The sequence below is a fragment of the Harpia harpyja genome, chromosome 13 (assembly GCF_026419915.1).
Source record: "Harpia harpyja isolate bHarHar1 chromosome 13, bHarHar1 primary haplotype, whole genome shotgun sequence".
NCBI classification, from domain to species: Eukaryota; Metazoa; Chordata; class Aves; order Accipitriformes; family Accipitridae; genus Harpia; species Harpia harpyja.
This window is the reverse complement of record NC_068952.1, coordinates 17,317,756-17,333,981: the sequence shown is the minus strand read 5'-3', so window position 1 is coordinate 17,333,981 and position 16,226 is coordinate 17,317,756. Positions and strand designations below refer to the sequence as shown.

Here is a 16,226-nt window from a genome sequence, read left to right as displayed (position 1 = left end):
CTACCACCTCTGTCTCTGCAGGCAGGCTCCACCTGATACAGAAGGTGCTCCTATGCAATGGGCATCTTTGTTCCAAGAGTGGGAAAGGGTAGGAGGTGAACAGCCTTCTTCTGTCTTCTCACCAGCGATGCTCCTCCTTTTCCCCTAGGAAAGTTCTGAAGGTTAACCAGGCAGAGCCCATGTGGAGGTAGTGTTGGTCCCTGCTGTGGCATGATAAATCTTCACCCCATCTCCACAGACTGCTTGAGGACAGGAGGTTTAGTGATTGGTACCTCTAATCCCTTAAAGCCCCACTGACTCTCAACTCAGGATGTTATAGGTGACATGTGAAGGACTTAGAGCTTCTGTCATAGCCTGGGATGTGTTGTAGCAGGAGTATATTTCTCATGCTTGGCTGATGGCTTTAGAAGGAAATGGGTTGCCTGGATTTTTGTCTATAGATGCATTATGCTTTGAATGGGAGCCATTCTTTCCCCAGCTTTAAACCATGTCACTGCGCTGCTTGTGCTGTGATCATGCTACAGGCTAAAAAAAGATAACCTCTCCCCCCCTCCCCATCTCCACACCCTTTTACAGGTATATCCAGCACCTTTCAGACAACTCTGAACCATAGTTGAACCTTATATATTCCTACTGAGCAGGTCTAATGACACCCATAGTAACCTTGATGGTAAAGGTGGAGTGCTCTGTGACCTCCTAACTCTGCAATGTCACTTGTTCAGCAGATGGTCTGGGCAGCTACTTAGGCATTCAGAGGGTCAGAAACAAGCCTTTCTCTGATAACAATTATATATTGTGACTACTACTTTGCTTTCCAAAGCAAGGGTGGGGTGGAGATTTGTATGTGATACTAAACAAAAAAAAATACCCAAGAATGAGCAAATTCAAGCCAAGACTGTTTTCAGATTATGATTTCAAGTTTATCAGAGTTGTGTGGGGGTTGACAGTGTCGCCTTTTGTGGTACCGTCCCATAATTGCATGTGTTCCCTTGTAAGTCTCTTTGTGCAGCTCTCTGTGCTCCTATTGACTCGTGACAAAAACCTCCGAGGAGCACTGGTGGGTTTGTATTGCAGCCTGGGATGGCTCTGTAATGAATCCCTGAGTGGGAATTTCCATCTCTGCTTCTAGCTTCTGTCTCCTGCCATGGGTTATCTATATATATGTGGGTCGTGGTTTAGATAGGCTAACGAACCAGGAGGGTCCCAGTCTCTACCCAGGTCCTAGACATGTTGTACACAGGCGCCAGGGGAATCAACTCCTCCATGGGGGAGCATGGTCAGCACAGCACAAACTCCCTGCTGCCTGCAGACTGGACTGTCTTAAGCCACCAATTTGGAACATTCAGAACATATTTGTGACCCTACCAAAGCAGTTAATAAGACTTTATTTTCATTTAAGCATGTTCATAAAGTGGAAGGCAATGTGACTCCCTTGCATCAATATACAGCCTGAGCTCCTGTAAATTACAGGCCATGTTGTAATAAGATGGCTTTTTCCCTTTAAGGTTTAGCAGAAAAATTCTGTAATGCCACTTTTTTTGCTATTACTTGCACACAGGAATTGACTAAGTAAAAGACCATTATAACTGTGGTTTCAGAGGCTGTTCAGCTTGAAACAAAGGGATTTCTTCACATTCAACCTCATTAGTCTGATTAGTGGGCTTGTAAAACGAAGCATGAAAATGAAACATGACATAGACATGAATTGATTGTACTAAAATCTACACAAACTGCTGCTTGGAAATGAAAGGATGACAGCCATCTTCTTTAAGCTGTTTAAAAAGTTAAGTTTTCAAAGTAGCTCATTTTTTAGAGCCTGTAAACTACATTTCTGTAGCTGCTAAGGGGAGTCACTAAGAAGCTAAAAAAATCCAAATGAGTCAGGTGATTTCTTTTTTTTTTTTAATTTTTTTTTTTTTTAAATAGAGCAGAAAAATCTGAAGGTGTAACAAATTATCAGTAGAAAGAAATGTTGGGCAGGAACACATTATGATTGGGTAGAAATGGATGACAGTCTACTTGTTTCCATTTTAAAAATGGAGACAATAGTTGGCATTATTTTCAAAAAGGCCTCTTTGTATCCTGCTGACTTCTGCCTTCAAACACACTCTATCCTGTTTCCTTGGTTAATGTAAAAATACTTGTTTGGATGGATCTTGACTGGAGATCCGGAAGAAGAGCAAGTTTACTCTTTCAGCATTAGTTCAGTGATTGGCACCATGTGACGCAAGTGCAAAGTAGTGTCCTATACCTAGCGTTAGCTGTACAGCTACGACGTATTATCTTTAAAATTCAGTTTTGAATGCCTACTTTTCTTAACAGAGCTTAGTCCCACAAGCCCATATCTCTTTGGGTATGGACTGATTTTGTTCTACATACGCCTCGTACTGTCAAAAGTAGGCCTGTCCAACTGCAGCGTGTGCCGCACTTGACTGCGCAACTGTCCACATCCTTTTTCTTCTGTAGCTAACTTTACAAAAAAAAACCCAAACAAACCCAAAACACCCAAATAATTTGAATGTACGTTTCAGTGCTGCTGCAATACTACTTTCAAAGATGAGTCATGGTGGTACAGATAAGATCCCAGAACTCCTTTTGTAATTGCGTGGTTTGCATTTCCAATAAGAGCATCTGGAAAAGGATTTCTAAATGCTGTGTGACGTTGTGAAAAGGTCAGCTGGTGATGTTCACTCAGGAGAAGAATTTGGCATCTTGGTAGTGAAGAAAGGGAGGCTATGGCTGGGGGGTGCAGCAAATTGAGGAAGTATCTGATTGCTGTGTGTGAAATTAGGTATTGTGAGTGAGGGCTCCTGAGCACAAGTGTGCTTGGGGGACCCTGCAATGCTGCTTTTGGTCCTAGCAAGCTGCTGCCATTATAGTGTGGCTCACTGGGAGGAGCAGGGTAGGACGCTAGCATAGTGGGTGTGCTGTGCTGTTGTCCTTCGAGCGGTGAAGTTTGGGGGTCTAGTGTGAAAGGGGAAAGAACGGTTTTTGGAAAGCTTCCTGGGGCAATTTCCTGTTAAGCAGCTTTTACTATGCATGGTGTTGCTCTGTAATGCCCAGCCACAAAGTATTTCCATGAACCATGGAAGTAACACATTACCAGGCTTATTTACCCTCTTGCTCCATATGTAAGTGAATTGTGTGTTAACTACGTTAAACCTAGTAGATGGGTTTCGTATAGGTGACCTGCGCTGGGGAGAACGCACAAAATGAACAGCTTGTTCAGCCACTGTGCTTCTGGCCCACGACTTGAGAACAGCCGTGTCTGCCAGGCACAGCCGTGGCATGTCCCGCAGCACGCTGGGCATTCCTTTGTTGGGGTCAGGAGTGCCCTATGGAGAGCATGAGTTCCTGCCATAGGCTGCAGAAGACCCATTTTTCAGGGGCTTGGGGATGGTCACCTCTCATCAACTGGTTTGTAGCATAGGCTTTGTAGACACGTGGGATTCATTTCCTTGGCATGAGTCAGGATGTGATTTTGCCTGTAAGAATCAAAATATTCTGAAAGATTTCCATGGGAAGGAGGCATAAGGTGGGGAAAAGGGAAGGGGAGGAAGGAGGATCACTTGAATTTTCTTGGAAATGTCCTGGGGAATGGCTCAGCAGGAGAGAGCGGGAGCATTTCCTGCTCTCTAAGGTAGCTTGTTTGGGATCCAGTCTCAATGTACCCACCCGGGAAAGCATTCTCCTGGTGGGTTTTGAAGAGGATCTGCTTTGAGCAGGTTTCAGGACAAGTCTTTTGGCTATGCCCAGCATGGCAGTGTGCCATTCAGAGGCACTTCTTGTGGTTCTTGAGCGCTGGGCACAGGCACTTTTCACCCTGTTTATTTTCAGCACAGGTTTGTGGAATTTGTACACTGAACAGGACAGAAGAAATCCTGGATAAACAAAATTGTATTTAGCTAAGTGTGTGTGTTTCTAATACAAAACCTCAGTGCAAACAAACCCTGCCCAGCAGGGACTGTGTTGCAGAAAGAAGAGTGAGAGCATTGTTGATTTGAACGTTCCCTGTGTTTCCAATGAACTTAAATGAGTTCCAGATATTTCATTGGTTCCTGGTTCCTCCACTGGTTACCCAGACAAGTATTTTAGTGACTTTCATTTCATTTTTTTCTAAAGATGCTTTTTTCTTGGTCTTGCATGGGGGGAGGGAGAACGTGTAAGGGGAGAGGTTGGAGAAGTCACTCTAAAAATGAAAGCACAAGTTAAAGTGTTTATTTGGTATATTAAGATATAATTGATGGTTCCAAAAGCCAGGTTTTTGTCCACTTTTCAGAGTGCTTGGGTGGCTTTGCATAGATTATGCTTGCTGTGGATCCAGGGAAGGAAGAAAGGGGTGCTAGATAAGAACAAACCTACCACATAGTTGTTCAAGGTGTTGCCTATCATTAAACAGAATCTCTTCTGCAGAAGAGAGGTTTTGAGAGGGAAGAGGGAGGTTGACCAAAAATTATTCAGTGTTGGTGCCTCCTTTATCTTTGAGATTTCTGTGGTGGTCAGACTGGCCCCAAAACAGATGATACTGTGCACTCCACAAACTGACTAAAGATTAAACAAATTGAAGTTGTGAACAACAACCTGTGTTAAAAGGTGTAAATATGCTAAAAAAAATGAGCATTTCTGTAGTTAAGCAGGGCACAAGAAAGCTCATCTTGATGTTTGCAGCTGAAGTTAAAATAATGGAGAGCAACCTGTTCTCCCATTCAGCTTCCATTGGTTTGCTTTCTGTGAACTCCAGTGTGTTTTGGGGGCTGCAGTTAAGGACAGCACTATCTGTGTTAGCAGTAAGGCAATAGACACAATTGGTATTGCCTGCCCTTCCAGGAGAAAAGCCAACAGATGTCACCGTCCAGTTTTAGATATGTTGCATGACAACATCCATTTTATGCTTTGTTTGATCCAGTGTAATACTGTTGTGGTGCTGCTGTGTGGAAGAGGGGCTGAATAAAAATTTTTTTTTTTTTTTTTTTTTTTGTATTGATCATAAGGCCCATCATATGAGGCAACTTTTGTGGTTTGCCACTTAGAAGTTTGTGCAACTTCTACAAAATAATGCCAGGGAGCTGTGGGCTTCAGTCTGGGTTTTTGACAGTTGTGGGTTTTTTTGATTTGTTCTTTCCCTTTGTCTCAAATTTGGTCTTTACCAACATCTTGAGAAAAAGAGAGCAGGACTTTCAAGCTGCTGGTTTTTTTCACTAGAGAATCTAAAATAAAGTGCAGTTGCATAAACAGTTATAACTGGGAAAATGCATCCCTGTCAATGTCTTTAGAAAGAACTTTATTCTGGGGAACTGTTGAAGTGGTGTTGTGATCACTTTACTGTCTGTGGGAGTGTTAACCTTTGATTTTCCTGACTTATGGGTTATAAGTGGACAGAGATATCCCTGGAGGTCACTGTCCCCTGGGGCACTGCAGGGTTCTCCAAGTTCTGAACAAACTCTGGAGTGAGTGCATAACGATTGCCCAGGGCTGAAAATACTGAGGGATAAGCTGGACTTGGAAGTAGCACCCTACGTGAACTTGTCGGTGTCCGTTAAACACATACAAGCATCTGGAAGTGCTCTAACAAGTGTATGTGCCTCTATCTCAGGCTTAATTTTTGTCCTGAACATGCAATCATTTGTATGGGGAGAAGATTTGGGGAACCATAAACATGGATTATCTTCCCACTAGTGTTAGCTCTATGGTGCTGTTAGGACTAAAAGAGCAAACGCATACTGCTCCTCTTATGGCTGGGAAATTGTTCTGGCTTTACAGACAGAGTTCAGCCATCTGGGGAAATTGCTCAACTCTGCTCTCATTTCCAAAACTGCAGGAGAAACTATATGTACATCTGAAATTTGTTAGGATTTTGCCTGAAGAACAGTGTCAAGGGGATGATGAAAGAGATGCTGTCTGTGAGCCAGCAGCACCTTTTTCATCCATACCCCACCATCGCTTGCTTGAGTAGCAAATGGAAAGAGCCATCTAATAGCTGAGGAAAATGTCTGAAATCAATTGGTGGTGGTGTTGCAGGTCTCAGGGGGATGCACTAGCTTCATGTGACTTGGAGCATTAAATCAGCTTTCATGTCAGGGCAAGGATTGTGGTCTGTTGCGTCATGCCCAGCAACTAGAGCGGGAATGGGGTTTGGACATTTTCAACATGAGCTCAGATTGAGAACCACAGAAGCTGAGGGTTTGGGCAAAAAGGGCTGGGGATCTGGCTGATAGTCATATCAAACAGACAGCCAAGGCAAGGACATGACCAGAGAGAACCTATAGTGGAAGTCCCCGAATCTGTGCTAAAAACTGCTGCCTGCAATGAGGGGCATGTAGAGGTGTGGCAGGTTGGAACGAGCTTGTCAGGAGGGGAAGGTGAGCTGGAGAAGGGGAAGGCAGCATGAGGCAGAAACCAGAATGATGAAACCACAGACCTAGGTAAGAGCTAGGAGCTAGGCGAGAAATGGGATTGGGGTTAGAGGAAAGGCCAGGAATCAAGACTAAGCGATAAGGGTTGCTTGCTGCAGCCAAGACTCACGTTCAGCTGTTGAGAGACTGGAGGACTTTCCATGTTTGATGGATGAACTAGCCATCCTGTGTTGCTGTGGTTTATCTAGGACCTTTGGTACTTCTGGTGGGTGACACCAATACACCTGGAGGATGCAACGCTTGAGGGTAGGTTTCTGCCACAAGAGACTTCACTGGAGGTTTGTCTTTGCCAGTGCTGTGGGAAGACAGAGCTTCAGTCACTAGAGCTGTTGTGTAACGCTTTTTCTTGCAAAACCCAGCCAGTGCCAGTCCTTCAAAGACAGACCAACAGTGAGATCCTGGATAATTAGCTTACAAATGATATAATTTTAAAAAGTATACCTGGTGGGAGTTCACTCTTGTCTTCTGGTCCTGGTGCCTTTTGAGTATCTAGGTTGCCAGCTTTGTCTGTAATTCCAAGATCTAAACACAGACTTTTCAAGCGGCGACACTGGGGTGTTGCTTATTTTTCTTTTTTTTAATGAAGCTAAGGGGAGTTGGGTTTTTTGAGATGCGACCCAGGTCTAAGCAGTCCTTCCAGCCACTGCAGTTAAGGTGCAGGAATTTCTATAGCAGATAGCACACAAGCCGGGGACGCAGCTGCTGTTGCCTCCAGCTGCCTGCTACTGTCTGTTGTCGAAAGGCAGTAGTAGCTGGTGCCGTTTGGCTTGCAGGTAGTCTTTGCAAGCCAGGTTCACGGATGTGCTTCTGTTCCCTAACGAGACATCTTAACTACATTACTAACTGAGAGGCATGACTGAAGAGAATTAAGTAACCCCTTGATTACAGGAGTTTAGGACTTGAAGGAAAATGTTCCACGTGAGACCTGTGGCACATTACAAGCTGCCAAAACTGCAGGCTGGCTTTCAGACAAAAGAAATGTCCATGATGCTTCCAAACTGAGTAGCTAAGGTTTTTCTTTCTCTCTTTTTTTTTTATTTTTTTTTATTTTTTTTATTTGAGCACCCAAAAATGGGGTACATATCAATTGCTAGAGCCTTCCTATGGTGCTTTTGTAGCTTCAGTTGACTAAGGAAAGCAACCATAACAGAGCCCAGGGTAGTGGGAATCCACACCTGCCCTCCTTGCGGGCAAGGGTGAGCTCAGAGGCAGCCCCAGATAACCAAAAGGAGGCTGTTGTGCTGTGTGTTGGCTTGTGCTAAGGGAGCAGAACAGGGATGTGTAACAGATTTTGTTGTCCTAAGAAAATATTGTTAAGGATTTTCTTTTTTCTTAGAAATTGTTTCTTCCTCTCTTGGGAAGCCTATAAGAGAGTTGGAGGGGAAAAAAAAGAAAGAATGTAGGTGAATATTTCCAATTTCCTTAAATGTAGGTGAATATTTCCAATTCTCCACTGTAGCTCTTAAAAAAACAAAACCAAAAAAACCACAAAAATATCTGGCATGTCCATGAATAGCTTTATAAAGCTTCTCAGAGGAGAAGTGACAGATGAAACCTTCACCATCTAGAATTGGAGCAGTTGTGTGTTGGAGTGTTTTCCCGTGCTCTGCTTACTGTCTGTCTCAAGCAAGTGTGATGAATCACCTACTGTCCACAGATCTCTAGTCCTTCGGAGATGGTGTCTTTACTGAAAATATAACTTGGATTTTGCTCCAACTTATCTGGGCTTTTTTGTAGTTTTATTAGTAATCACAATATATACAAGGATGTTGAGAATTTCCTACAGTATTTTGTTGTAACCATTTGTTCGATAAACAGCGTGAATCTTACCTGCATGAAATCTATGGTCTAGGAGAAATGTATGCTTGATCACTTTAAAAACAAGATGATTGATAGACTTGAAAATCAGCCAGAGACTGAGAGAAGCCCAAGTCAGGAGAGGTTGGCAAAACTGCCTGATTTTTCAGCGCAATGTAGTGAGTGTTGAACAACATAGTTGGGATCAGTGCTATGCTGTTAGAGATACAAGATCTGATGCCAAGAAATGGTGCTTTTAGGCAGTGAAAGATAATCTACACTTAATTTTAAGCACTTCTGCTGGCCTATTGGCGGTGGGGTGGGGGTGTGGGGAAATCAAATTTTTTAAAAAGTTGTAATAAATCCCTGTTCAGCAGAACAAAACTTGGCTATTGATGCAATCTATGTATTATGTTTCTGGCCAGGATTTGGGTCTTTTGGGTATGTAAATTGCAATGTCAGAGCTTAGCTGTCCAGGATGTTCACACAGGTAAGGGAAAAACACTGAAACTCACTAGCATGAGAAGTTTAGCCCTAGTAGAAAGGGGGGGGGGGGGGGGGGGGGCTAAAGGCACTTACAGGTATGTTCCTTAAGCTACTTGAACATGGGAGTGGTGAATGCTGGAAGCTCTTCAGCATGAGAGTGCTAGCAATAAGCTGTGTGCGGACACCCCAAAAAATAATGCTTGGCAGCACTAATTTATATTAGCAATTAGTGGTTACAACCTTTAAAAGATAAAATGGATCTGAACAGGTTGATCTCTACTTGAGATTGGCTTTTTTTTTTAACCCTCAGTTGGATTAGGATCTGACATGCTGAGTTAGTCTTTGTCCAAGTGCCCTGAAGATCAATGGAATGCTTTAAAAGAGAGGGTAACAGGCACACTGCCCTTTGCTCTTGACTACCGGGTGTTGTGTGATTACTGTTAATTACAAGAGATTCAGAGGCAAGGCGTTACTTTCTATGCCTGCTGAGCATCCCATCTAGAACAGGAGGTGACAATAGCCCACTTACTTACGCAGGTTATTCAGAAGATTTGCTGTTGTTTGCGAAGCTCAAAGGTGCCAATAAGGGCACTGCGTATTTCAAAGGCAGTTATCATCAGAAGGGTCAAGCACCAACAGCTTCCACACAGGCCAGTCTGAATTTAAGTGCATGTTTGGAAATGAGTTTCTTAATGTGTCTGTCCTCCTACAGCGTGATCGCTGTTATTGCACAGGCAAAACTGGCAATTTCTATACGGAGAAGGATTGGCATGTTTAACAGCAGCATTGGGATAAAGGACTGGGTGGGTGAAGCAGAGGCATATTCATGGGCTTGTCAGGACTGCCAGAATACGGTGGCTTATGTTACTGCCACAAAAACTAAAGAAGTGGGGAGCTGTGGCAATTCAGCCTCTAAAATGTTTTGTCAACTTAATTTTTTTTTTTTTTTTTTAAGGGTAGCATTACAAGAGGCACCCTCAGCTCCTCAGACAGAAATCCACTTTTGAAATAGAAGCAGCAGTCTGAACCATAGGATATGTTTCAGAAGGGCAGTCTGCAGGGCATTAATTCTCTATTTGAGGAAAGCTGGGTAAACTCTACACAAAGGTTGGTGGTACAGACATTTAGCACACTACTTCCCAGCTCTCAAATATGGGTAGCTTTTTTTTGTTCTTTCATTCTTCAAAGATCAATGCAAACCTTTATTTTCTATAAATAATTTAATAAATACTTTTCTTTTACAATGATACAACAAATAACAAATTCATAGCAAACGAGTCACAAAGAATTTAGGATCAGTATACTTTAATAAAGTATCAGTGTCAAAATACATTTCCTTATCAAGTTAAAGTTCCCATACAGTTATTATATTGTCAATAAGAATTTAGCAATATAGATTATGAAATAATTATGATAAAAAGTATGATTAATATTAAGACATGGAATATTTTTCAGAGTGTTTTAGTAAACTGTTAGGGTATAATGTTTTTAATGCTGAAACTACACAAATAAGGAACAGAAGAGCAGTATTCAAGTGTCTTTAATCCTTGAAGCCTTTAAGTCCTTGCCACTGCAAATTTGTCAAATCTGGTTTGCCACTGTTCATCAGATTTTGATGCTTACAATATATTTTTTCCACACAGTAATAATGTCACTTTAGGAATAGATTATTTTTGGTAATAAACTCCTGAAAGATTGCCTACAATAGGGACTAACTTTTTTTTTTTTTTTTACGTTATGTACCAATAACGAAAGATCTTCAGCTTTTCTAAGTATGTGTGGTTAAGACTCACTTAACACAGTGAACTCTGAAGTGCTCTATGAACCCAAGGCTCCCTCTCTGCAAGTATCAGTGCATGATACAAAGCAATTTTATAAACCAGACTTCAGTGGAATCAGAAGTCTCAAAAGAATATAACTTTGTTCTAAGTTTCTGGGCCAGATTTTTACCTTTTGTACATTGCCACTGTTCCATGTTCTTCAATGAAGCTATGATGATTTATACCAGTGGAGGAAACAAGATGATATATCCCAACATGTATCTAGGTTTGTATGTATTTTAAAGTCAAACTGCTCACCTGCCTTTTTTTACTTTAACATTTTTACTGTTTAAATATGTTGTAATTTAAACTTTCAAATCCCTTTGACTTTGAAAGCATCCAAAGCCTTATTTTTAAAAATATGTGCATGACAACTAATGATAGTTGGAAAGGAGCTCTGAAAATGTCTGGCTGCCTTTTAATGACATTTCAGCTACTGATTAATGTAAGGCAAGTAAAAATGATAGAGACCTGCCTGCCAGCTAATTCATCTCACTACACAATCCTTAATTCTTTTTGTCTACTTTTAACTGAGTTAGCCTAATATGCTGGGAAATACTACTTTAACTTTTAATGATTCAATATTGCAATTACATTGCTAGCTAGCATATAAAATGAAAAAGGGTGACATTAATCAGAGGTGTTAGTACTGGCCACTGGTCAGATTCCTAAAATATCAGCAACAGCATAACAAATTCTGCTAGAACTAGTAGTAACGGCTCTTACAGTTGCTGTGTCCTAGATATAGCAAAAGTACCAAGAGATGATTAACAACTGACCCAGTGAGAAATTTAAAAAAAATTTTTAAAAAAATCTGTTTTTTGTAAAAAATGAAGGAAACAACAAAGCAAGAAACCCCAACACAAATGAAAACACAGGTCTAAATCCTCCACTGGGGTAAATCTGTAGTACTCCCTTGGCTGTAGAGCTAAGCCAGGTTAAGGCAGCTGAGAATGTGGCTCGCTTCTGAGGAAAAAAGCTTACAAGGTGCAACTTTCACAGATACCCACAAACATTGCAGTTCACCATTCACATTTCTTTCAACAACATGTATAAAAATGAAGGAGGGGGGAGGCAGAAGGGTGGGATTTTTCTTTAGTATGCTTTTCCAAAGTTATTAAAGTTACAATACGATAAATGCTGGAAAACAGAAAGACTCAAAGGATTTCAATTTGGCAGATCAACAAAAAACTGTGGTAGGAAATCAAATTTGTTTCATTCATCTTTGGCAATAAAAATAAATCTTTGCAGTACTGCAGCCAAAGTGTCACGTGATGAGGCATTTATACCACAGCTTTTTATGAGCATGAAATTTGAAGAAAATTTCAGCATATAAATTACACGTAATGAGATAAGGGGACGGTAATCAAACTCTCTAAACAGCACTTTAATTGCAATGGAGAAAATACAGTAGATGTATTTCTTTAATATGAATAATGAAGTCAGTAACTTCAAAAGGCCACTATTTGGTAACATGGACAGGTTCAATATCTAAGTAAAATCCTGTAAAAGTGTATTGGTATTAGAAATTGTCTACTTGCAAAAATATATTTAAAAACTGAAGCTGTTTTGAACAGTATAGGCCATGGAATATTGCAGGATCGCTCAGGTGGCCTGGTCCAGTGCTCTGAGCAGTTCACTGCCCTGCAGAAGCATAGAGCTGCCCAAAACAGGGACGTTCACCTCACAGTCATATCTTGTCAACTCAGGCAACAAGTAGGGTTCAAAGGAGGGCCCCAGCAGACGACTGGTGATACCTGGAAGAGATTAGTGAAGTAAGTCATGGTGCTGAGACCAGAGAGACACAGAGGACTTCTTTCCTCTCCTCCTTCTTCTGTTTATATCAGTTATAATTTAATTTTGTGTTTATGTCAATATGCCTCAAACCACCAGCAATTACAGGTTTCAGAGCAAACCTACACATTGCTCTGCCTTAAACTGTTGCAAGCATGTCACATGGACATGAGCAGTTTTTCACGTCCACCCCCAATTTAGATTGTTCTGAGAAAAATGATATTAGTGCAGATGAGGAAAGCGGTAGTAAACAACACAGTTTCTAAATTAACACCCACTCCCCTTATATATTAAAAGGGACATATATATGTCTCCTTTAATTCATTAACTTTTAGAAGGCATGCATTAAGACTCTCAACTTACAAACCTCCCAAGTTGTTTAGTACAATTTAATCAATTCCATCACAAGACAAGTGTATGGATGGAGGTTGACTGGACCTCCAAGGTAAAAAGGTATTAAGTTTAATTGAAATGAAGGGCAAAAATATTTTTTCATCATGTATTACAAATGTAGACATTAAAAGTTTCACACTAAACAAGAGAACTAATTTTTCATTCTATGAAACAATACGTATTTGGTTCTTAGTTTATCTTCCTCCTCCCCCCCCTCCCTTTTTTTTTTTAAAGTGTTTTCTTTCATGGAATCAGTATTGGAACTAAATACCAACATTTTCCAATTTTGGTATTTGACAGCTCTTACCTGATGCTTTATGAGCTGGCTGGACAGTATAGTCCTGATAACGGGGACTGTAAAACGGAGGGGGAAACGCTCCTGCTTTCAAATTCTCACCAGGACTGCCACAGGTGGGTTGTTGCTGCTGCTGCAGTTGATTCATTGGTTGGCTCAGACCTCTTAAGTTACAGACAAATTCATCTGATTCACACAGTAGCAGAAAAAAAAAAAGTTAAATTAAGCCAGTGTAATAATTATAGTAGATAATACTAATTCAAAGCAAAGCAATCCTCGTCATGGTGGTCACATGGCATACCTACATCTTGTCACAAAGGAAGTCCAGAAACAGCACTAGCTCTAGAAGTAGTATTGCACCCAAGATATGCTTGTGTAAGGAAACAGAGAGAAAGTTATCCTTTTTAGCTATGAGATGCCTGCACCTCGGATCAGCACGAGGTAAACCCATCTCCATTAAGCCGATCTCTGTTACCTCCAAAGCAAGGATGTGAACATACATGAAACCATCTACCTGGTAGTTATCAAATGTATCTTAAATTGTTCAGCTCTTAGTGATACAACCTGATCTTTAACTTTATCTTAGTCTAATATTTACAGAGCTTATTTACATTTCCTTTTGAAAGAGTCTTTGTTTCTAGTCAACCTGCCTTAAAATTGTGTTTCGATACAAAACATTGCAAAACCACTTTCTTTTGTCTTACCAGTAAGAACGCTTGTGCTGAGAGACTTCTTTTCTGTAACCAAGGAACAGTTTTCCCCTTTGAGAAATTTCATTCTCTTCCACATTAGGTGAGAAGGGTTAATGACAGATGGATCTCCCTAGAATGTGAAGAAAAGCAAAATAAATAATTACACCAATGACCATGGTGAGTCCAAAGTTGTGAAGGAGATGCATTTCTTATGATTACCCCACTCAGCTGTTGCAATGCTTGTTCTTCATAATCCAGTTGTCGCTTCAGTTTCAAACTGTTAGACAGAGCAATTCTTGCTGGGCTTACATCTATGCCTCGTTGCCCAAAAGCATCCAGGGGCCTGTGGAGAAAAGGTCTCTGGGTAAGTGAGCAGGGAGGCAATTCTAAACCATCTTGTTCACTTATGCAGATTCTTCTTTCATTTAAAGACATTTAAGGTGTTCTTTGACACATGACAGTGGACAGACCTCAAATGTCAAATGTTTTTATTTCCTTTTGTTAGTCATCCCCACAAGCTTTGGAAACTTTTGACTTTTGGGATCAAAGACTAATGAAAGTCTAGCATAAACAGCCTCTAGGGATCTCCAGGCAGACATAAAAATGCTGTGGAAAAGAAAGTCATGCAATTTTTTAAGGATAGGATTTTGAGAGCCACACCTGTCCCAGTGCTTTGCATACAATATATGAACACACAGGTTGCTGTTTGGGGACAAACCCCTTCTTTCCAGATGCATATTCAGACACTGGTATTTCTGCCAACAAGAAATCTCAGAAAGCAAACTGCAAGCTTCATGTTTTAAAATGATCCTTTCTACTTTATGTACTTCCTGAATGTTTTAGCGTGACCAACAGTGAAGACCCAAGAGCTACAGAGAAGCTTCTAGCTATGACAGGAAACTTCTAGGACTGTAGCCTGTGAGCTACATCTCATTGCATACTGTTCCCATGTGTAAAAGCGAACAAGGTGAGGAAGGGTTGTAGAAAAAAGCCTATAATTTTAAATCTTACTTACATATGCCAACAATAAATGTACTGTCATCCCTCCCTCTCCCCTATTTTCTGTTGTGCAAAAAATATATGCAAGGTAAGAAAGTATGCATGGGTCCCAGCTTACTGCTGGACCAGTAAGCCTTTTCAGTACTTTTCTTAAACTGCATAAAGTCAAGCAGGCTTTGCAGAATTACTGGGGTAATTTCTACCTGACTAGCAAGAAAATCCACTCATGCACCCTTACAGGCAATGAAAAATGAGCCCACCCAGTCTGCTTCCACTAGACTGACTGCCCCAGGAGAGCACCACACTGATTTCCCCAGAGGTGCAGTCTGATGCCTATCAAAAGAACTTATTCCAGCTGAACTGAGAAAAAAGAATTTTTCAAGATTATGACCCCCCTCATCTCCCAAAATATTTTCTGAGTAAAATACAGTTATACCACAAAAACTCTTACCTTCTTTTATATATGGGCACGCTTGGAGAATGTACTGGTGGCCCTGAGGGGGAACTTGATAGGGATCCTGAGTATTTATCCATGAGTCTCCATTTAGCAGGAACATATTCTAATGGAGGATCAGGTGGCCACTGGGTGTTTGGTCTTCCTCCCATCGAAGACAGGGGAGTGCTGGCTTGGTCATGGTACGGTGGCAGAGGTGACCTACTCACGTTGTTGAAGAACACCGATGACAGCGACCCATGACCAGGGTTAATGTTTTTATTTGATAGCTGTGGGCAATATTTCTCTGTGAGGAACTGACTCTGTGAAGCAGAAGCAAGGGGTTGGAAGATGGTACTCATGCTACTTAGACTCTGCTGGGTATTTTGTGCACTTTCAGAGAGAGGACGTTCTTCTTGGCAGATTGGGCTGAGCTGGAAATCCTCTCCATCCATAGGAATGTAAGGAGCCAAGGTTTCAAGGTCCAGTTCATTGAAGTCAGTCTGTGCAAAAATAAAGTAAGTTCATAAAGAAACTAGAAGTTAATAGTAGTTGTGGCACTTAGTGTGATATGCAATACTAGTAGATGCAAAGCTGAAAAATCACTGTATGCCAAATTTACCTACATGAAACTGGCCAGCTCCTATTTAAAAATGTCTTATTTCTGTAACATACATGTTCATCATATCATCATCAGCAAAGTAAGACAACAAGCTGAAGAAAAAACCCCCTCCCAGATAAGCAGTATTGCTAAAGCAGCTTGCATGAAGCCTGCAAGATCAGTGTGATCTGAAGTAGATCTTGTGTTCCATTACGCTTTGAATAACTTGTCTGCCAAGACTCTACAACATGTGGCATGTAGTTGAACCTCAGGGTTTTTCATGCTAAAATAGAAACACAGCTTTCTCGTAATCTAGCTACATGAAAAAAATGCATCTAAAAATGCAAAAGTTTTAAAATATGTAGTTGGAAGGGCACTATTGCACCAAAATCTGTGTTTTGGTTTTTTTTTTTCCCTTGGAGGACTAGTCATATTTAAATTCATTTCTCTTGGCATTTTACCAGAGCTGAACAGAGAGGGAAATCTATATGGGCCCACCAGCC

At 41.1% G+C, this 16,226-nt stretch overlaps 1 protein-coding gene and 1 long non-coding RNA gene across 2 annotated transcripts in view; one reads left to right on the top strand and one right to left on the bottom strand.

The window, feature by feature from the left end:
• Nucleotides 1–14,737, top strand: part of LOC128150562 (uncharacterized) — a 44,028-nt gene extending 29,291 nt beyond the window's left edge. Inside the window, exon 2 of the long non-coding RNA XR_008238096.1 lies at nucleotides 14,534–14,737. This is a non-coding gene — a long non-coding RNA (uncharacterized LOC128150562). The remainder of the gene's footprint in view (nucleotides 1–14,533) is intronic.
• EPAS1 (endothelial PAS domain protein 1) overlaps nucleotides 9,985–16,226 on the bottom strand; it is an 80,399-nt gene continuing 74,157 nt past the window's right edge. The window contains exons 12-16 of the mRNA XM_052806848.1: nucleotides 15,141–15,625; nucleotides 13,910–14,033; nucleotides 13,703–13,820; nucleotides 13,011–13,184; nucleotides 9,985–12,273 (exon numbers count right to left, since the gene is read on the bottom strand). Coding sequence (XP_052662808.1) covers nucleotides 12,122–12,273; nucleotides 13,011–13,184; nucleotides 13,703–13,820; nucleotides 13,910–14,033; nucleotides 15,141–15,625 — 1,053 coding nt within the window. The 3' untranslated portion in view covers nucleotides 9,985–12,121. The remainder of the gene's footprint in view (nucleotides 12,274–13,010; nucleotides 13,185–13,702; nucleotides 13,821–13,909; nucleotides 14,034–15,140; nucleotides 15,626–16,226) is intronic.